The sequence below is a fragment of the Rhinoraja longicauda genome, chromosome 15, assembly GCF_053455715.1.
Source record: "Rhinoraja longicauda isolate Sanriku21f chromosome 15, sRhiLon1.1, whole genome shotgun sequence".
In the NCBI taxonomy this organism is placed as follows: domain Eukaryota; kingdom Metazoa; phylum Chordata; class Chondrichthyes; order Rajiformes; family Arhynchobatidae; genus Rhinoraja; species Rhinoraja longicauda.
Genome location: NC_135967.1, coordinates 448390 through 471470, shown reverse-complemented (window position 1 = coordinate 471470; position 23081 = coordinate 448390). Strand labels below are relative to the sequence as shown.

The 23081-nt window shown below is 45.8% G+C and overlaps 1 protein-coding gene across 1 annotated transcript in view; it reads right to left on the bottom strand.

Moving 5' to 3' along the window:
• Positions 1 to 6232, bottom strand: part of LOC144600468 (NALCN channel auxiliary factor 2-like) — a 447010-nt gene extending 440778 nt beyond the window's left edge. The window contains exons 1-2 of the mRNA XM_078412088.1: positions 6090 to 6232; positions 4771 to 5593 (exon numbers count right to left, since the gene is read on the bottom strand). Of these exons, the coding sequence (XP_078268214.1) occupies positions 4771 to 5394 (624 nt within the window). The 5' untranslated portion in view covers positions 5395 to 5593; positions 6090 to 6232. The remainder of the gene's footprint in view (positions 1 to 4770; positions 5594 to 6089) is intronic.
• Positions 6233 to 23081: the final 16849 nt, after the last annotated feature.

The window sequence follows — 23081 nt, the reverse complement described above, 5'->3', positions numbered from 1 at the left end:
AGTGATATTGATATTTTGTTGTAGTTGGTTACAAATAACTTTTGTTGTTGTTTTAGTTAATACAAAATGAATGCCTATTTTAAGTAGTAAGCAGTGAAATGCATGCTGGTTTGGAGGGGCATTGACTGTTACCAATGGTAAAGAATGTGTTTATTAGCTTGAGAGTGATTGAAAGCAGACAGGCACTGAAGGCTTCTTTTGTTCTTGAATGGGTGCTTTGTTTCTAGTATTAGCTTAGAAACAGAAAACATAGAAAATGGGTGCAGGAGGAGCCATTCGGCCCTTCGAGCCAGCACCCCACGGTGGAATAAAAGCTTGGATGTTGTTGGAAGTTAGAAGCAAGGTGGTGCAGCTGCAGAATGGCGTGAATAGTGAGACAAGAGGGGCTTTTCTTTCTCAATAACAACTCCTTATATGGGCATGTGTGGAAATAGAAAAGTTAGTTTCAATCTTCCCTCTGTGATGCATTTCCCTGAAAGCATGAGACCTGTATTAATGGGTTAAGTTTTGTTTTCTCTGTAACCATGTGAATTGTATTAAGATTGTAATTGGTTGTTGATTTCCAATGTAACACCCCTTTTCCTTTCGGTATAAAAAGTAATCAATCTTGGAATAAGCTGTTCTTTCCCTTTAGACTTAACAGTTGGAGCAGTGTTAAGAAAGTTTGAAGATGCCAACAACAATTGGATTTGGTGGTTGATGGTCAGCAGGAGAGATAGGCTGTTGGAAGATGTCAATGGATTGATCAAGTGTGGGAAAAGTGGAAGAAAAGCACAGACTGGAGAAAAGTAAGGCATGAAAATGTGGAATCAATGGCAGGATATTTAGAAGGATAAAGACACAGTGGGTCTTTGCTGTTAATAATCAAGTAGATAAGGTTGGCAATGGTAGCGCACAATGAAACGGTTGAAAAGAAAGCAAAGGTAGAAAGAAGGCAAAGGATTTGTGGCTTTATTTGGTGGGGTCTAGAGAATAACAGCAGAGGTCAGGCCGGTAATGTACAAAATGGTGAGCTGATCACTGACTGATAGAAGGCTGTTCACTGTTCTGCTCATAGGGAAGATACAGTATGATTGCACTAGGCTTAGTGTAGAGTGTATTTATAAAGATGGCAAAAGGATATTGCTTAGGCTATTTTCTTATTAGCAAAGATTGACTTGACTGTGTTGTTTTCTTCAGAGCAAAAGAATATAAGGGAAGACAAGGCGGTGTTAATAAGTCATGGCTTACATTTAAGGCTCCAGAATGTTTGGAGTGGAATTACAGAAAAATGACTTTTCTCCAAGGACCAAAACCTGAAAGCCTTCAGACTTAACTGGAGAGTGAGATTATTAGGAGCAGCATCGTTTTAGACAGTATGAACATGATGGGCCAAATGGAATCCTTTTGTGCTGTAACGCCTTTGATTTTCTGATGTTATGAGCTTTGGTAAAGGGAAGGATGGTAGTAAGTCCAGAATCTCACTCAGATGAGTTTTTCATGGACCATTGTCTTTTCTTTCTCTTCCTCATCATCCACAATCTTCTTCTCCCATTCTCCTGCCCTTCAGCTGCATACGTGGGAAGGGGATTACTCAGTATGGAGTGTTCTCTCATCAGTCTGGTGAGTCCTGAAAAGCTTATTCAGAACAGACCAGACAGTAGAAATGTTCCTTCTGCAAGTGAGGGGACCACCTAGGAACACTTTGATTATCTGCACTCTGTGCATGCTTCCCATATTTACTTGAGTTACCCCTACCGTCTGCAGCCAGATGGTCACTTGATGGATCTTTTTGCTCTGTAGCTGTTATTTATTTTGCCAAAAAAGCTTAATGCAGGGTACTGCTGCAAGGCAAAGACATCATGGCTGCTACCAGGGTACTGGCCATGGAAAGGCATTATTCACCACCACTGGGCACGTCAGCTAAATGCTGAAGGAAAAGTCCTTGTATTATTCCAGTGCATGGTCGGGTTGGCATGCAGTGTGCCAACAGCAATGTACTTGCAATCAGTAGCACCATGGGAATATCTGCACACATATGACCAGACTTTGCCAGTGATTTTCTGGCAAGACATAAGAAAATGCTTTCACTTGGATACAGGGCATCTCCTTAGATACACAGCATCAGTGATCTCCCTCGTCCAATGGACTACAAACTGTGGGACGTTGCAAATATATTCAACTCCATCCTGACAGAACCCAGGCGTTGAAAATTCATTGCTAGAGACACTTGGAAAGCCCCTGCCCAGCCCTGGGGCTGCAGCTGACATCACAGGAGGAGGCAGAGTTCAGGGAAGATGCTTTGTGAAGAAGCATAGATGCCTCGGATACTGTTACTCACTGATGTTCAATGATGAGAGAGTCTTCCCAAACATCGTGTGGACATGTAGTGTGGGGGCTCTCACTTCCTCCTGCTTTGCTGCACATTATGTGGGATCACATGTGATTACAACACAAACACCTATTCTGCCCAAGCAGTCCATTTACCTGAGCCTCCGCACATCTTTCCTGAGGTAAATCTATCAGCACTACCTTCCATTTCCTTCTCGCATGTCTATTTATCCAAGCTCTTCTTAAACGCTTCTTTTTTTTTACTAATCAAAAATATTTATTCAAATATTAAAATAATATATACAATACAATAAAACCAAAACAGAACCTACACCATAATACAAGACAAACAATAAACTATCATACAACTATCTTACACTCCTTGTCAGGGATGCATTCAACCCCTCGTGGTGCCCAGTGGTCCCGGAATTCCCCCAGGGTGACCTTGGACAGCGCGTAGTCCCTCTCTAACACCACCCAGGCGCGGACGTAACCCCGGAAAAGGGGCAGGCAGCCATCTTCCCCCTGGCACCGTGACTCGTGGATGGCACTATGTGGTGGCCAGCACCTCATTCTCCTCACGCTTTGTAAAAGAGATTTCTGAATTTCCCCCAGGATTTTGATGTGACTGCTTTACCTTGACGGTCACGCTCCTCCCCACAAGTGGAAATATTATCTCAGTGTCCTCTCTGCTTGAAACCTTTCATCATACAAAAGCCCTCCATCACAACACACTTCAGCCATCGTTTCTCAGGAGACAAGAGAGCCAGATGGTTCCCCGTGTCCCGGTGTGCATTCCCTTGCGTCACCACTTCAAGAGGAATCCCTCCGTTATCTGCCTCCAACCACCTGCTGTGCACAGGAAGCCCAAAACCACCTGATGGCCTTTCAGCACCTTCTACCCCCACAACTTCCTGTAGTGTTCTGCAACTTGAATCAACTCTGGAAAGCTCCAAATGATTACGAATCTTCAATAATAGACACAGGACATGAGCTGTACCTCACCTGTGTGTCGCTGCTGATGCTGTGGGGAATGCGCGGGTAGATGGGGTGTGTTGTGTTGCTGGGAGGGGAGGGCAGTGGATGGTGAAAGACTACTGCTACACCACATGGGCCTTCAAGAGACACATGAGCTGTAGTGTTGAACTCCAAAATGACAACACTGGCATGGAATCAGCATGGCTGGCTGATTAGCATCACAATCTATATTTTCTACATACTCTGGCAGGTATTCAGTATTCACTCAGCAAAATAATGCTCCAGACTGTTTTTCTAAGGGCCTTGTGGTGTCATGGAAAATGGGCACCACAATGCACACTGAGTGTGCATCAATGTACAGGAATAACCCCCACTGGTGTCTCTCCCACGTGCTCGTGTTCAAGGTTTGCACACTCATTCACAATGGAATTTACAGTCACTCTTCCCATTACAACTGATTAGCTCGATACCTAGTCTGTGCCAAAACTAGTTTTAGATATCAACAAGACCGTCTAAGTCAGGGGTTAATTAATGAATGAAAAATCGAAGTACAAGATAATTGACGTTTGGACATTCGCATTTTCCCAGCAAATTCAACTTTTCAAGATACCATTTCTTCCATTTTAGTGGTGAAACATTCATGAAAGTCAAACCATTTTCTTTCACAGAATTCGAGAGCCAGTCTCTATCATCACATCTCCATGCAATGCACACATTTCATATTTCTCACAGATAAAATCACAAATCAGAATAAACAGCGCCGTGAAAAGAGAGTTTCATAGCAACCTGTTGGAAGCCAGCTCACAATCTGTTCAAGTTGAAATGTTCACCGTTCATTATTTTAATTGCTGGTTTTAGTCAGAATCCCATTTGTCATGCATTGCTATCAAGCCTACAACTTCCCAACATACTTTGTCTACATCCCAGCACTTTGCATTATTCACCTGTTATGAACATATTCCTGTGGCATTATATTTAAAACAAAACCAATATCAGTGTTATAAAAATGTTAATGTGATGGGGAAGAACTTCATAAAAGTTACACCAAAATAAACTTTATGTAAACCTTGTGTACCATCCGATAAATCATCTTTGCTCACTCACTCAGCCCTCCTCATGCAACCATATTACAGAATCCCACTCTGCTCCCTAACATCCCCCACAGTGACTCGCACACACCCCCCACAGCCTGGCTGAACAACACCTGTCACACACTGCCACTCACGATCCCCCGGGATCTCACTCACATGCACCTTTTCCTCCGGCTACAATGCCCAACCTCTGCCCTTCCTTCCCTATGGTAAACCCAAGCAGCGCCCACCCACCTTGCTGGGCTTTGCACCGTGAAGATGATTGCCTCCTTGTGCTGTCCAGTTTTTAAAACAATTTAGCACAGGGGAACCTGTTGCCTGGCTGCCGCACTTGAAGGTTGCAGGACGGGCTGAACATGACCAAGGGGAAGATAGATGTATGTGGACCTACCATGCAGTCGCGCGGACACGACGTGACCGAGTAGCCCGACTCCATGTACTTGTCCAGCAGTGTCTCGAATTCCTCGTATTTTTCCTGAGCGTGTTGGTCCTCCATCTGATAAGCCCTGATGCACTCGCTGCAGACAGACAGGGCCTCTCCATCATCTCTGATCCGCATATCCAAACTGCAGTTTAACCCGTTCGGGTTAACATACTCTCGCAGTAGATCCGCAACGGTGTAAGAATGGCAGAAGGAGAGCTTGAAATGACTGAAGTAAGACCAGAGGCAGGCGGGGTCCAAGCCCTTGGGATATCGACAGGCGGACTCCAAGTCTTCCAGGGGCCCGGTGGAATTGGCCGGAGTGCGGCCGCAGTCTCCTCTCCTCTGCGTGTTACCCCCCTTGTGCGATGTGGCCGGGGGGTCGCTCCAGATCCTGCCCGTTGTGTCCCCGCTCCTCAACCTCGTACCGGCGCAAGAGCAGAAATAATCAGACAGGAGCAGGACGAAAATGAGCAGAGACGCTAAAGACATTGGCCATCTCTCTGCCCTCTGTGAATCCACGCAGGCTTTCTCGGTCGCTGTGGGTGCAAAACAGATTCTCAAGACGGCATGACACATCCAAGGTCTGATCATATTTTGGAGGGGGAGGGGGGGAGAAAGATGGGGGAAACAGAGTGGCTGGCCGGCTGTCTGTCCAACTACTCCCACTTCCCCAATTTCACTTTTGCAGTGTTGCTGTGTGGTGGTGGGTTGCAAAACAGGGGCGCAAATCGCCCCTCATTTCCTGGTCAAAAATAATCCATTGCATTTTGTTGGAGAATGCATCCTCCATCTGCACAAAAACAAAAAGGCAGAGATTCATTTATTTTTTGGTAATTAATGAGATAAATATATTTTCCCCTTCTTCTCCCCATCCCCCATCATGGATAGACATCCCCCCTCCTCCCTCCCTCCCCTTCCCCTCCCCTTCCCCACCCCTCCAGCCCATCTCCCTGCATGTAGGCTACCTGATTCACAGAGAGCCCCCACCCACTGTTAGTGCGAGGAGCGAGACCCATCAGTGATCCATCGCGACCATGGATCATGCTGCTGTCTGTCTGTCCTCCCTCCCTCCCCCAGACCCGCGTCCGCCGGTGTCCTTGTCCCCAAGTACCATCCTTGTGCTCTGACCCCTGGGGCTCTCTGCCTCTCTCGCCCACTCCCTCCCTCCCTCCCTCCCTCCCTCTCCCTCCCTCCCTCCCTCCCTCTCTCTCTCTCTCTCTCTCTCTCTCATTCCTCTCCCCCACCACTAACCCCCCCCCCCCCCCCCCGCCCCCCAACCTTCCAACCTCAAATTGTCGCCATCTTCAACGCGATGAGTACACCTTGCGATGCTGGCGCCTGCGCTTTGCTCCGGCTCCGGGGAAATTGACAGAGACATTCAGAGCGAAACTGGCCGAGCCGTACACTCACCGCCGGCTCTCTCTCTCTCTCTCTCTCTCTCTCTCTCTCTCTCTCTCTCTCTCTCTCTCTCTCTCTCACACACTCACACACACTCACACACACTCACACACCAGGCAGACAGACAGACTCAACACCACAACCCCCTACACATACAACCTTGCAACCTGCCCCTCTCGCTCTCTCTCTCACACACACACACACACACACACACACACACACACACAATCCCTCTCCCCCCTCTCTCTCTCTCTCTCTCTCTCTCTGTCAACATTTTAAAGTGTGTTTCAGCTAAGCACCAGTTGACGGAGGTCAGTTTGAGGACGGAGGGGAAGGGACGGTGGGAGATGGGGGGTGGGAGATGGGGGGCGTGGGGCGGGAGATGGGGGGCGGGAGATGGGGGGCGTGGGGCGGGAGATGGGGGGCGGGGGGCGGGAGATGGGGGGTGGGGGGGCGGGAGATGGGAGATGGGGGGTGGGAGATGGGAGATGGGGGGTGGGAGATGGGGGGTGGGGGGGCGGGAGATGGGGGGTGGGAGATGGGGGGCGGGGGGCGGGCGGGAGACGGGGGGGCGGGAGATGGGGGGAGATGGCGGGAGATGGGGGGGGCGGGAGATGGGGGGGAGAGGGAGATTGGGTGATGGCAGAGAGAGATGTGTGTGTGTGTGTGTGTGTGTGTGTGTGTGGTGTGTGTGTGTGTGTGTGGTTTGTGTGTGTCTGTGTGTGTGTGTGTGTGTGTGTGTGTGTGTGTGGGGTGTGTGTGTGTGTGTGTGGTGTGTGTGTGTGTGTGTGTGTGTGTGTGTGTGGGGTGTGTGTGTGTGTGTGTGTGTGTGTGTGTGTGGTGTGTGTGTGTGGTGTGTGTGTGTGTGTGTGTGTGTGGTGTGTGTGTGTGTGTGTGAGTGGTGTGTGTGTGTGTGTGTGGTGTGTGTGTGTGTGTGTGGTGTGTGTGTGTGTGTGTGTGTGTGTGGTGTGTGTGTGTGTGTGTGGTGTGTGTGTGTGGTGTGTGTGTGTGTGTGAGCTTTTCCGCAGACGTCCCAGAAATTCTCCGCTCTATTCATAAATAAGAGAGATCTTTTCCGGCGCATATGTGATAGGTATGCGGGCAACGTTAATCAAGACCAAGCAGCGGTCCGCAACCCTTCAAAGAGGGCTAAAGGTGAACCGATGGATTTTAATACAGGTGCATGGTTGCATATGATGGAGCATTAAATGCATGTGTTATGAAGCAGGGGACTTAGTCCCCAGCTAGGGCCAAATGTAAGTGTTTTGCTGATCATTCACTGAAATCATTCAATGTGAAGCGGTTCTGAATGAAACTAATCATGCACTGGGATTTATTTCAAGAGCATTTCACAATATGTCAAAACAAGTTGTTTAACATCTATGGATTGTTGGTGGATTCTCATTCGGAATACTGACAACATTATGGGCGTTCTATTTTTAAAAGGGAAAATGAGGTGTGACCTCGAAGTTGTTGTCACCTCCCAAAAAAATCAGTGCTCACGGCTAAGTATCTAAATCTGTCCATTTGAAACTCACACCCAGCACGACAGTGAAGTCATGTGAGACCCTCTGGGACAACAACTGTGGTGCAGGTTCCCTCTTCATCTTTACTTTTTCGTCCTTTGAAACAACTGGTTACACCATGTTCTTCCAGAGCTTCATCTGTGTCGCCCAGTTTAGTGGTCCTGAAGGTAGACAGACACAACATGATGAAGCAACTCAGTGGGACAGGCAGCATCTCTGGAGAGAAGCAATGGGTGACGTTTGAGGTCGAGACCCTTCTTCGGACTTTCCCTTTCTCCACTCCATTCCTACCCAAGTCTGTAGCTCCCTTAAAGTGGCACGTAAGTGGGGAGGTGAGGAAAGCCTAATGCATGCTTGCATTCAGCCAAGCAATCATTGCCAGTCAGCGCATTGATTACAAGTGCCAGGTAGTCATGTTGCATCTTTACAGGACTTCAGTTAGGCCACATTTGGAGTAATGTGTGCATTTCTGGTTACCCCGTGATGAGGGATTGGAGGGAATGCAGAAGTGGTTTACAAGATGCTGTCTGGATTAAAGGATATTACCTATAGGTTCAAGGTGAAGGGGAAAGATTTAATAGGAATCTGAGGGGTAACATTTTCACACAAAGGGTGCTGGGTGTATGGAACAAGCTGCCAGAGCAGGTATTTGAGGCTGGGACTATCCCAACGTTTAAAAAACAGTTAGACAAGTACATGGATTGGACAGGTTTGGAGGGATATGAACCAAACGTGGGCAGGTGGGACTAGTGTAGCTGGGACATGTTGGCCAGTGTGGGCAAGTTGGGCCGAAGGGCCTGTTTCCATACTGTATCACTCTATGACTCTATGAGATGTTAGACAAACTTGGATTGTTTTCTCTGGAACATCTGAGGGTCAGGGGAGACCTGATAGATGTATATACCCTCTGCAGTTTGCATACAGTTTGCATACAGATGATAGAAGACCCTCTGCAGTTTGCATACTGGGCCAATAGGTCAGTGGATGATGCAGTCAACCTAGGCCTGTACTTCATCCTCCAGCTCCTAGACCGCAAGGGGACCTATGCCAGGATTCTGTTGTGGACTTTAGCTCCGCTTTTAACACCATTGTGCCAGAGCTACTACCCTCCAAACGCTCCCAGCTGACTGCACCTGAACCCCTCTGTCAGTGGATCATCAACTTCCTGACGGACAGGAAGCAGCATGCGAGACTAGGAAAGCACATCTCGGACCCACAGACCCTCGGCATAGGAGCACCGCAAGGCTGCGTACTCTCCCCTCTCCTTTACTCTCTCTACACCAACAACTGCACCTCCACAGACTCCTCTGTCAAGCTTCTCAAGTTTGCGGATGACACAACCCTAATTGGACTGATCCAGGATGGGGAGGAATCTGCCTGCAGATGGGAAGTGACACAGCTGGCATCCTGGTGCCATCGCAACACGTCATGGTGCCATTGCAACAACCTCTTGTTAACAATGCTTTTAAGACAGTGGAACTAATTGTAGACTTTCGAAGAGATCCCCCTCCCCCCACTCACCATCAACAACACCACAGTCACATCTGTGGAGTCATTTAGGTTCCTTGGAACCATCATCTCCAGGGACCTTAAATGGGGGGCCACCATCGACTCCACAGTCAAAAAGGCCCAACAGAGGATGTACTTCCTGCGGCAACTGAGGAAACACAATCTGGCACAGGCAATGATGGTCCAATTCTATACTGCTATCATTTAGTCCGTCCTCACCTTCTCCATCATGGTCTGGTTTGGCTCAGCCACCAAGCACGACATCCGGAGGCTGCAACGGATCGTTCGTGCAGCTGAGAAGGTTGTTGGCTGCAACCTTCCCCCCATTGACGAACTGTACACTGCAAGGGCCAGGAAGTGAGCGGGCAAGATCATCTCTGACCCCTCTCACCCTGGCCACAAATTCTTTGAAACACTTCCCTCTAGAAGGCGACTCCGGACTGTCAAAGCAGCCACAGCCAGACATAAAAACAGCTTTTTTCCACGAGTGATAGTTCTAGTCAATAACCAAAGTCTGTAGTCTCTTTTTTGCTCTGGTTTATTTTCATCCACATGTTTAGACCGTAATGTTGTATCCTTATTGTTTTGATGTGTTTATGGTTTATTCTTAATTGTTAACTGTATGTTTGTGTTGTCATTTGTGAGCGGAGCACCAAGGCACATTCCTTGTATATGCACATACTTGGCCAATAAACGTATTCATTCATTCATACAACTATGAGAGGGTAGACAGTCAGAATCTCTTTCCCAGGGTGGGAATGTCAAAGACTAGAGGGCATAGCTTTAAGATGTGGGGGGGCAAAGTTTAAAGGAGATGTGTAGCAAGTTCCTTACACAGTGAGTGGTGGGTGCCTGGAACGCGCTGATAGGAGTGGTGGTGAAGGTAGACGCAAGAATGGCATTCAAGCTGATCTTAACTGTTCACACAGATAGGCAGGGAATGTAGTGATATAGTTCACGTGCGGAATAATGAAAGGCTTGGGTAGAGAGGATGTGGAGAGGATGTTTCCACAAGTGGAAGAGTCTAGGACTAGTGGTCATATCCTCTGATTTAAAGGACGATCCTTTAAGAAGGAGACGAGGAATTTCTTTAGTCAGAGGCCGGTGAATCTGTGGAATTCTGCCATAGAAGGCTGTGGAGGCCAAGTCAATAGATATTTTTAAGGCAGAGATAGATAGATTCTTGATTAGTACGGGTGTGAGGGGTAACGGGGAGAAGGCAGGAGAATGGGGTTAGGAGGGAGAGATAGATCAGCCATGATTGAATGGCAGAGCAGGCTTGATGGGCCGAATGGCCTAATTATGCTCCTATCACGTGACCAGACAGAGAAGATAACATAACTTGGCATAATTTTCAACATGGACATTGTGGGCCAAATGGACTGTTCTTGAACTCTACTGTTCTATGTTTACCCATCCAATAGCAACAAAATGAATCCAGAAGAGACTTCCTTACTTGCCGGCACCTTTGGATTGCTCGATGATCCATACCTGGCCTGTTCATCATCGCCACATTATCCCTGGGCAGCTGCAGACAAAGATATTGACTGTTTCTCCCAATGAAGAAACCCGCCATGGCTTCCATACGCTCCACTTAGTAAACTAAACCAGAGAATGGACTATTCTTGGCCTCTTCCAGCAGGAAAACCACCAATGCTTTCTACTCAGATGATCGGTAAAATTGTTCTGTGAGCCAGTGACATCATGAGGATCAGAAATGTAAGACGACATTGCCTGAAGAAGGGTCCCGACCTGAAACGTCATCTATCCATCTTCTGCAGGGATGCTCCTAATCCACTGAACTACTCCAGACTTTTCATCTTGCCTTTCTAAACCAGCATCTGCAGTTTCTTGTTTCTACAAGATGATATTTTAGTTTAGTTTAGTTTGGATCCTTGAGCAATCCAAAGGGTGGGCAAATAAGGAAGTCTCTTCTGGATTCATTTTGCTGCTATTGGATAGTTTAGAGATACAGCATAGAAACTGCCCATCAAATCCACACCAGTCCATTAATCTATCAATTTAGTTCTATGTTATCCAACTTTCTCAACCACTCCTTATACACTAGGGGTAATTTTTACAGCAGCCAATTAATCCACAAACCTGCATGTCTTTGGGATATCGGAGGAAACTGGAGCACTTGGAGGAAAAACACATGCAGTCTCAGGGAGAACATGCAAACTCCACACAGACAGCACCTGGTGTTAGGCTCAAACGTGGGTCTCTGGCACTGTGAGGCAGCAGCGTTACCTGCTGCACCATTTGGGAGAGGGTACGATGTCCATGAAGTTAGATAAAGAGATATTGTCAATGAAAGCACTGTGGTTTCTGGCAAAGCAAAGGAGATTTATCACCTGCTGTTGCAAGTGTTTTCATCAATGGGTGTCCCCAGCAAACAGCCTTAAATCACATTCCCAAAGCAGAAAACTGCTGATCCTGGAAATCTGAAATAAATACAGTAATTGTTGGAAATACACAGCAGGCCAGACAACACATGGAGAAAGAATGATTTCAGGTTGATGGAACGCCATTAACCTGAAAACGTAACTTTGTTTTCTCACCACAGATGTTTCCTGACATGCTGAGTATTGCCAATATTTTCCCTTCTTATTTCACAAACTGGATCTTGGGCTCAAGGGAGGAAGCTCAGCAGAACTGAATTAATTAGTCTTTCAGAATGCATATTCCAAGTCGTTAGAGAGACTGGCAAAATGGACAACCACTTAGGAGATGCAATTAAACGCAGAGTATAGGAAGCATTACAAGTTGCTTGGAAGGCCAGGGACCGGCCATTGAAAGTGTATCATCTAACTTTGAAGTGGGGAAGAGGAATTGAGAGAAGGGTCATCAAAATCTGAAATACACCACCTTCATTAATAATGGAACCTAGCTCACTAGCATCATGTAAAAGGAAACTAAATAAGTACTTAAAGGGGAAGATTTTGCATTTTTAATAGTGTGCTTCCTCATTTTGCCATTGCAAACATTTTGAGAAACAATTTGCTGTAGATCATATATAAATTAGTTCTGATCATTACTTCTGATCATATATAAATGGTATGCAAATTATTCACGGAAAGCAAAGTGTTGATCTTCAATTAGCCCGGTTGTGTATCAAGGGGATGAAATGGTTGAATAATTGTAAAGATGTTCCACTTTAACCATTTTCCTGTGAAGGTACGGTAGAAAATCTCTTCAGGCACAGACCTTGTATGTTCTGGATGAAAAAAGGTGCCCTTTATAACACACTCACATTTATCCTTCTTATTCGACAAATAGAAAAGAAGTTCAGGTTGCTGGTATGATCAATACACAGCTTGGCACAGATGTACGGAAAAGCCTGCATGAGGACCAAGGTGATATTTCTCATGTTACTTCTTGATCTTGAGATTTCAGCTTGCTGTTCCTTCTCTGCCAGTTTATCTTAGATATCCAGGACAGAATTGAAGATTATTCTGTTTACTGCATTGACTTGAGACACAGGCAAGGAATAGACCTGTACTGTGTAAACAATACCAACACTTCACACATTATAACTGAATGCAGATATCAGGTGCACAGATTGTATCATAATGTAAATTTATGAGTCAACTAATATCTGATAATTGATACAAAGCAGAGCAATGAAAGTTCCCATCATATTTATTCTCCTAAGTTTTTTTTGATCACAGTCTCTGAACTGCAATGATAATTTTTTATTAGAATTGCCACCTCCTATACGCTTGGCTGAAATCCACTGTATATCATTGATGCAGACTTAAAATAGAGGTAGGGAGCACAGAGCATATTCAGTGTCCTTTCATCTTTCCTGGTATTATTTTTTAAATGTGGTCACCATCCAATATGTCTCTCTTTTAGTAAGAAAGGAAACGTTACAGTACAACAACTATTATTTCAACATTAATCTCTATAAATCAAAGGTAAATCATTCATAACCTTTAAAAGACATTCTGCAGAATTTCAGATTAGTGTAGCCATTCTAATGATTTTGGAGCTAGATTTATTAAGTTACAATAATGTCCAAGTTGCTCATTAAAGAGCAAACATTAAACTGCTGGAAGAACCCAACAAGTCAAGCATCATCTGTGGAGAGAAATGGACAGATAATGTATTGGGTCAGATCCTTCATCAGTTCGAGGATATATCGTCTGTCCATTTTCTCTTCACATATAGACACAAAGTGCTGGAGTAACTCAGTGGTCAGGCAGCATCTCTGGAGAAAAAGGAAGGGTGACCTTTCAAGGAGGTCCCAACCCAAAACGTCACCCATCCTTTTTGTCCAGAGGTGCTGCCTGACTGAGCCAAAACATTATGACCACCTGCCTAATATGCTGTTGGTCCTCCGTGTGCAGCCCCATACGCAGCAGGGTGTGATGCACTGTGTATTGTGACACATTTCTCCCGTGACCACCATTAACATTTTCTGTGACTTGTGCCACAGTCGACCTTCTGTCGGTTCGGACCAGACGGGATAGCCTTCGATGCCCTCACGCATCGATGAACCTTGGGCGCCCAACACCCTGTCACCGGTTTGTGGTTTGTCCCTCCTCAGACCACTGTCGGTAGGTACTCACCACTGCTGACCGGGAGCACCCCACAAGCCTTGCCGTTTCAGAGATGCTCTGACCCAGTCGTCTGGCCATAACAATTTGGCCCTTGTCAAAGTTGCTCAGGTCTTTACTCCTGCCCATTTCTCCTGCATCCAACACATCAACTTCAAGAACTGATTGTTCATTTGCTGCCTAATATATCCCACCCCTTGACAGGTGCCATTGTAACAAGATAATCAATGTGATTCACTTCGCCTGTCAGTGGCCATAATGGTTTGGCATAATGTATCTTCAAACTGAAGAAGGATCCATTTTGATAATATTGTATACATATCTTTATACTTTTCCATTGTTTTTTAACAACTACTTAATTAACCAGCATTTAATTATTCTTAGCTGCGTTATCTGTTTTTACTAATCCTCAGCACACTTTAAAGGAGTGCTACTATAAGATCACTGTGAGTATTTGGTCATGGTGGGGAATGTAGGGTGACAAGGCAGAAAATTAAAGGGGAATCAGAAAATATGTCAATTTATCACAATAAAAGCCCAAGCAAGCAAATCTGGAATGCATTTTGTGCAACGAGTTGCCTTACTATAAGGAAATAAGTAAATAATTTGTCACGGATTATTTAAAATGCTCCTTTAAGATTTAATCAGCATTGGATAACATAAATTTTATTAGAAAATAATTTCCCAGCAAACATACAAAGGATACAAAGGAACAAAATATTTGCGATGGACAAGAGAGATGTTGGACGCTGGTTGGTAGATAGAGGCATGCAACATGGTAAGGCCCTTCAGCCCTACTTGCCCACGCCAGCCAAGATTCCCCATCTACACTAGTCCCACGTACCCACGTTTAGCCCATATTTCTCTAAACTTCCTATCCATGTACCTGTCCAAAACTACCTCCTCTGGCAACACGTTCCAGGTATGCACCACCCTTTGCGTGAAAACATTGCTCCTCAGGTTCCCATTAAACATTTCTCCTTTCACCTTCAATCTATGTCCTCTGGTTCTTGGTTCCCTTACTCTGGAATCGGCATTTACCCAATCTTTTTCGATAGATGCTAATTTATTGTTGGATTTCTTCATTGCAAAGAAATGGCAGCAGATCACGCTAGGGGTAGGCTTTGTGATGGACATGTGAAGTGATCACCGTCTTCTAGTCTCCTACAAAGCTTTGCAAGGTTTCACTATTGTGAGTGGCTGCCCTGGTGATTAAAGAGCAACAAAAACTGCACTTGCAGGAAATCTGAAACAAAACACAAGTTGCCAGACATGTGAGGAAATATTTGTGGACACAGAGTGGATGACCTTCCATGAGCGGCTATGGATCTGTTGCTTTCTTCACAGATGCTGCCTGTCCTGCTGTGTATCTCCAGCATTTTCCTTTACACTATATATTGGTTGTACCACATTGAAACAAATCTGTTAAAAGACAGACACAAAATAGACACAAAGACCTTAGCAGGACAGGCAACATCTCTGGAGAGAAGAAATGGCTGATGTTTCGGGTCGAGACCCTTCTTCAGATTTTTGTAAGATTTCCTTTTTGCATCCCCTTTTATTCTTTACACAGATCTACAAAATGTCTTTAATTTAATCAGCACAGCCACATAATTGCATTAGTATGGACTTTGAAGGAAGTGGGATAAATACTTAGATAGTTTTTATTTGATTATCTATGTTCATCCTACCCTAGAGCATGTCAGATCATTCTTAATCTGTCATCTTTCCTTCACGTGGTCAGGGATAAAGGTTTTTGAGAACATTTTCACAGTCTACATTTTCAGTTCCTATGCTGTTCCAATAATGGGTGATCAGGAGGCACACTGGGGACAATTCACAGTGGCCCGTTAACCTACGAATTTGCACATCCTTAGAATGTGGGAAGAAACCAGAACACCAAGGTCATGTGGTCAAAGGAGCAAGTGAACTCCACACAGACAGCACCCGGTGTCAGAATTTCATCTGGAGCTTAGGAGCTGTGAGGCAGTGGCTCAACTTTACTTTAGTTTAGATTAGTTTAGAGATACAGCGCAGAAACAGGCACTTCGACCCACCGCATCCACGCCGACCAGCGATCCCCGCACATTAACACTATCCTACACCCACTAGGGACAATTTTTACATTTACCAAGCCAATTAACCTATAAACCTGTACGTCTTTGGACTGTGGGAGGAAACCGAAGATCTCGGAGAAAATGGGGAGAACGTACAAACTCCGTACAGACAGCACCCGTAGTCGGGATGGAACCCGGGTGTCCGGTGCTGCTTTCGCTGTAAGGCAGCAACTCTACCGCTGCATCACTATGACCATCCTGCCTCCTCTGGCAGCTTGTTCCATATACCCACCCCCATTGTGTGAAACAGTTGCTCCTCAGGTGCCAGCTGCTCTCTGTGTTGTCCCCGGAAGGCAGTGGTTACATCACAGTCTGGTTCGGGAAAATCAAATACCCAGGAACAAAGCAGATGACAGAGAGTGCTCAACACTGCCAGCTCCACTATAGTTACTGACCATTGAAGAGATCGACAGGAAGCACTGCTTCAAAGAAGTAGCCAATAACATCAAAGCCCCGCACTATCACGACCACGCACGCACTTTGCTCCTATCATCAGGAAGAAGATACCGCGACCTGAAAACCGTGACCACCTGATATGCTCTTGGCCATGTACCTGTACAGGTGCCTGTTAAAGAAGGATACAGGAATAGTTTCTTCCCAGTAATCATCAAGCTCTTGAACACTACTCGGGCTGCCAACTGTCCCGTATTAGCCGGAACATCCCGTATATTGGGCTAAATTGGTTTGCCCCGTATGGGACCGCCCTTGTCCCGTATTAGGCCCGGACACGGTAGGCCCGGACACTGTAGTCCTGGACAGTGTAGACCTGGACAGTGTAGGTCCGAACAGTGTAGGTCCGGACACTGTAGTCCTGGATAGTGTAGGTCCGAACAGTGTAGGCCCGGACACAGTAGGCCCGGACACTGTAGGCCTGTAGTCCTGGACACTGTAGTCCTGGACAGTGTAGGTCCAAACAGTGTAGGCCTGGACAGTGTAGGCCTGGACACTGTAGTCCTCGACAGTGTAGGCCTGGACACGGTAGGCCTGGACAATGTAGGCTCGGAGGCCCGGGGCGGCGCCTAACGGAGGTTGGGTAGCAACCCGCCTCCCGGCTCGGGCGGCCGCCATTGGTGGAGTGGGAGCACATGGCCGCTGGCTGGGTGAGGTTACATGGTGTCGTCACCTTTTGTCCCTTATTTGTGAGTGAGATAGTTGGCAACCCTAAACACTACACAACACTAACCTCAACTGTGGATACCGATTGTTGGGCCGAGGCCAGGGATGATAAGATTGAAGAGAGGCTGAAAAGGATAAATAGTTACCAATTGTTATGCTTGGGATAGAAAAGTTGTGAATTCTGTAGCAACTCAAGGAAGGGAGGCAGTTGGGGGGGGGGAGGAAGAAAAGGTCAGGCAGGGTTCAGAGGTGGGGAGTGGGGAAATAAAGTTGTGGGTCAATCCATGGGGGGAAACAGAGCAATTTGTGGGTTGGTTACCTAAATTTTGAGAATTCAAAGTTCATACCATTCAGACGATTCCCAAGTGGAATATGAGGTGCTGTTCCTCAAGTTTGTGTGTGGCCTCACCCTGGCAATGGAGGAGGCCCAGGACAAGGTTAGTATGGGGATGGCAAGGGAGGTTAAAATGGTTAGCAACCGGGAGGTAGTGCAGAGTAGGTTCACGAGATTGATCCCCGGGATGGCGGGACTGTCATATGAGCAAAGATTGGAAAGGCTGGGCTTGTATTCACTGGAGTTTAGAAGGATGAGAGGGGATCTTATAGAAACATATAAAATTATAAAAGGACTAGACAAGCTAGATGCAGGAAAAATATTCCCAATGTTGGGCGAGTCCAGAACCAGGGGCCATAGTCGAAGAATAAAGGAGAGGCCATTTAAACCTGAGGTGAGAAGGAACTTGTTCACCCAGAGTGTTGCGAATTTGTGGAATTCTCTGCCACAGAAGGCAGTGGAGGCCAATTCTTTGGATGAATTTAAAAGAGAGTTAGATGGAGCTCTTGGGGCTAGTGGAATCAAGGGATATGGGGAGAAGGGAGGCACGGGTTACTGATTGTGGATGATCAGCCATGATCACAATGAATGGTGGTGCTGGCTCGAAGGGCCGAATGGCCTCCTCCTGCACCTGTTTTCTATGTTTCTATGTTTCTATGTTTCCATGTTTCTATGTTTCTATGTTTCTATACAGTAGGCCTTGAATTCAACGGCTGTGAAGGCAGATGAAGGCTGCAACAGATCTATCAGATCTAATCGTCTTGGTTCCGTGCCATTGGAATCAGTTGACTGATTTGTGAAGGACCGTGTGCTTCTTGGAGTGTAACATCAAGTACATGTTAAACTCACGCACAGGGATCTTTGTTCTGTGAGCAGCACTAAACTTCACTTAAGACTTTCGGTGATGGGGGAAGGGCATTGGGAGCAGGCGATGGGATGGCTGGAAGCTCCTAGTCAAGAACCGGCACGGAAGCGGTGAATACTTGATTCAATCGCTAAATGGACGTAGACCATCATCCTCGACCTCGAGTGATAGCCACGACGACAGTAGGCCTTGGTGGACAGGACACAAGTGTTCGGCAAAACAGTCGCCGAGTCTGTGCTTGGTCTCGCCGATGTACAGGTGGCCACATCAGGAACACCAGATGCACCAGATGAGATAGAGGAGGAGGAGGTGCAAGTGAACCTATCTCATCTGGAAGGACTGATGGGGTCCTTGAATAGAGGAAGGGAGGAGGCAAAGGGACAGGTGAAACATCTCTTGCGGTCACAGGGAATAGTACCTGATGGAGGTGGGAAAGACGAGTGAAGCAAGGAGTTGCAGAGGGAGCAATCCTTGCGGAAGGCGGAAAGGGGGGAAGATGGGACGATGCAAAGATGTCATAACAACAATCTTGCTCTCAACTTCAACAAGGCCAAGGAGCTGATTTTTGACTTTGGAAAGGGGAAACCAAGGATTCATAATCAATCAATCACAATCACAATCGTAATCATAATCACAATCACAATCGTAATCATAATCACAATCCCAATCACAATCACAATCCCAATCACAATCACAATCACAATCACAATCACAATCACAATCATAATCACAATCACAATCACAATCACAACCAATCAATTACAATCACAATCCCAATCCCAATCACAATCACAATCACAATCATAATCATAATCATAATCATAATTATAATTATAATTATAATCACAATCACAATCACAATCACAATCACAATCACAATCATAATCATAATCATAATCACAATCACAATCATAATCACAATCACAATCACAATCACAATCATAATCACAATCACAATCACAATCACAATCACAATCACAATCACAATCACAATCACAATCACAATCAATCAATCACAATCACAATCATAATCATACTTTATTAACCAAGTATGTTTTGCAACATACAAGGAATTTCATTTACAATACAGTCATAACAATAAGAAGCATCAGGACACGCAAAATACATTTTAACATGAACATCCACCACAGTGACTCCTCCACATTCCTCACTGATGGAAGGCGAAAGAAAGTTCAATCTCTCCCTACTTTGTCCTCCAGCGGTCGGGGGCCACTAACCCTCCGTTGACGGGAAGATCTTGACTCCCGTAGCTGGCGGTGGGCCTTCCTATTGTGCCGGGGGAGCTCCTTGATGTTAAAGTCCGCAGGTCTCGATCCAGGCAAGGAGATTTAAATAAAATTTCCCCCAACCCCCCCCCCCCCCGCCCACCCCCCACATAAAACAAATCAGAGAACATTTACACAAACTTTTAAAACACACCAAAAATAACAAAAAAAGGACAAAAAGGACAGACAAGCAAGACTGCCACCTGGATCCACGAATCCGTCTTCATCGTCGGGTTGGCAGTGGACAGAGTCAACAACGTCATGTTCCTGCACATGCTGAAGATCTGTCCTGGGCCCTGGAAGGAAGGACATTACAAGGAGTGGTCTTTCACAGGTACTGACCTCCCATCCATTGAAGGATTCTACAGGAGGCTCTACCTCAGAAAGGACGATGGAGATTTATGCACTGGTATTGAGTTTATGAATTTATTGCCTTTGTTTGTTTTCTTTATTATCTGTGTGTATTCCGTTTACAGGCCTGTTATGCAACTGCAATCAAGAATGCCAATGTTCCATTGTCATTACCTTTGACAATGAAACATACTTGTCTTGTCTCTTGGAATAATGGCCACAGGAGAGCTCACTAGGTGAGCAGGGTTTGATGTTTAAACAGTCAGTTCATAACACTCTCCCAAATTATATCCCAATCAGTCAGCAAGATCCGGTGGGAAAGATGAACACATCCTTCGTTAACACAGAAGGTCAAGGAAAATAGTAAATCACAAACTGGCGTGACAAAAGCTTGTGGTGGATCATAGTCGGAACTGCTTTCACAAAGGCTTTCACATCTGCTTCCAGGAAACCTCTATCAATCCAGTCCTCAAGAAAACTAATGTGACTGAGGTAGACAAAAGATACTGCAGCACCATTCTGAAGCCGAACGGATCATTTCTTCCCAGTGGAGAGATTATCCCTAAAGTCCAGGTTTGCATTTATCCATCCTGATGTTATCTCATTGCTGCCTTTGGGAGCAAATTGCCCACTGTGCTTTCTATTTTACAATAGCATCTCGACTTTAAATGACTTCATTACCTTCAAAATGCTCTGGGATGACAAAGTTATGAAGGTTAGACAAATGCAAGTCATTATTGCCTTCAGAGCCAATCGCTGCATGCAGCATCGGTCTTTGTGCAGTCACTGCTGCACAGTAGCTTAACTAGACAACCATGTACACTTGTACAAGGCACAAGCTGCACTCAATGGCTTACTGTCCAATCCAGAAATATCCCTCCAATATCTAGAGAGGCTTAAATCCGGATTGTGATGGAGCACTCTTCACAGTGTGGATGAAGGGAAGCGCAAGACAAGGAAGGCTTCTTTACCAGGGATTCTGCACTAAATGTACACGCCATTCATCTCTGCTTCTCGCTGTCTTCAATATCCTCAATGTGTGGTGTGCTTTGCAGAAACCTACTCAACCCTACTTCAAGTTGCATGACCCTTGTTATCAAGAAGAACAGGGACAGCAATGTGCTGGCAGATCTGGCACTATCAGCTTGCCTGCCAAGTCACATCTTTCAGCCTCAGAGGAATTCTATAATTCCTTTACCATTAAGGAATCAGAACATGTATATTTCCCACATAGCCCAATCATGGGTATGTTATCACCACAAGGACAGCAACGGTTCAATCTTCTTCAGACTGTTAAGGAAGGCGATAAAATACCACCGTGCCCCACACATTGAAAACAATTTGGAAGCAAAACTGCAGGATGATCAAAATATTTGCACATTTGACAAGGTCTCTACATTCCAGGTAGGTAGTGCTTGTCATGTTTACTAGACGTGTGAAAGAAATGCAGAAAAATATTAAATGTAGGATGGAAAATATCTCTGAATATTATCACATACAAAGATGCAAAGATGTCCTCTTGTTTCCATCCTGATGAGAAAGTATGGGATTTTCTTACTCCATTGCTACTTTCCTCTCATTTTCTCGCTTTCTCTATTTATTTCTCTATAACTCTCTGCCATCCCACCCCTCTCTTTCTCTTTCCCTAATACTTTCTCTCTCCCTTCTTCCCCGTTCTACATCTCCATCGCTCTCCCTCCTGCTTTCTCCCTACCTCTTTGTCCACCATTCTGTCTCTCCCTTCTGACATCTCCATCACACTCTCTCTCTCTCTTTCTCTTGCTCTATCACTCACTCCACATCCACTTTCTCCATAACTCTCCCTCCCCTCCCTGTGTCTCCGCCACTCTCCCTTTACATTTCATTTTCTCCATCACTTTCCCGCCTTCTATATCTCCATCGCACTGTATCTCTTATATCTCCCCCTTTCTTCCTTTCCCTTTTTCCAACACACTCTCACTCTCTCTCTCTTTCTCCTTCACTTTCTCTCCCCAACATCCCCTAGTCCATTTGCCCTGAGCGTTTGAGACAGTGCTCACAGGCTCCAGTGCCTGCACGGTGCTGCCTATACTTCAGCTATGAAGTGCTAATCTGATGCAGAGAAGCTGGAGAACTGTTTGATGAAGGAAATGGAAACATCACACTGAAGCAGCAGGATACTAAGTTGGGGGGTAGTGTGAATTGTGAGGAAGATGCAATAAGGCTGCAGGGTGACCTGGACAGGTTGTGTGAGTGGGCGGATACATGGCAGATGCAGTTTAATGTAGATAAGTGTGAGGTTATTCACTTTGGAAGTAAGAATAGAAAGGCAGATTATTATCTGAATGGTGTCAAGTTAGGAGGAGGGGGAGTTCAACGAGATCTGGGTGTCCTAGTGCATCAGTCAATGAAAGGAAGCATGCAGGTTCAGCAGGCAGTGAAGAAAGCCAATGGAATGTTGGCCTTCGTAACAAGAGGAGTTGAGTATAGGAGCAAAGAGGTCCTTCTACAGTTGTACCGGGCCCTGGTGAGACCGCACCTGGAGTACTGTGTGCAGTTTTGGTCTCCAAATTTGAGGAAGGATATTCTTGCTATGGAGGGCGTGCAGCGTAGGTTCACTAGATTAATTCCCGGAATGGCGGGACTGTCGTATGTTGAAAGGCTGAAGCGATTGAGCTTGTATACACTGGAATTTAGAAGGATGAGGGGGGATCTTATTGAAACATATAAGATAATTAGGGGATTGGACACATTAGAGGCAGATAACATGTTCCCAATGTTGGGGGAGTCCAGAACAAGGGGCCACAGTTTGAGAATAAGGGGTAGGCCATTTAGAACGGAGATGAGGAAGAACTTTTTCAGTCAGAGGGTGGTGAAGGTGTGGAATTCTCTGCCTCAGAAGGCAGTGGAGGCCAGTTCGTTGGATGCTTTCAAGAGAGAGCTGGATAGAGCTCTTAAGGATAGCGGAGTGAGGGGGTATGGGGAGAAGGCAGGAACGGGGTACTGATTGATAGTGATCAGCCATGATCGCATTGAATGGCGGTGCTGGCTCGAAGGGCTGAATGGCCTACTCCTGCACCTATTGTCTATTGTCTATTGTCTATTGAGTTCTTGAGATGCTTGGCTAGGGAGACAGTCATATTCATCATCATCATCATCGGCATCATCATCGGCAGTCACTGGAAGCGAGCATGACTGTCCTCTCCATAGGGTCGGACGCCTGTGCGTGACTTTG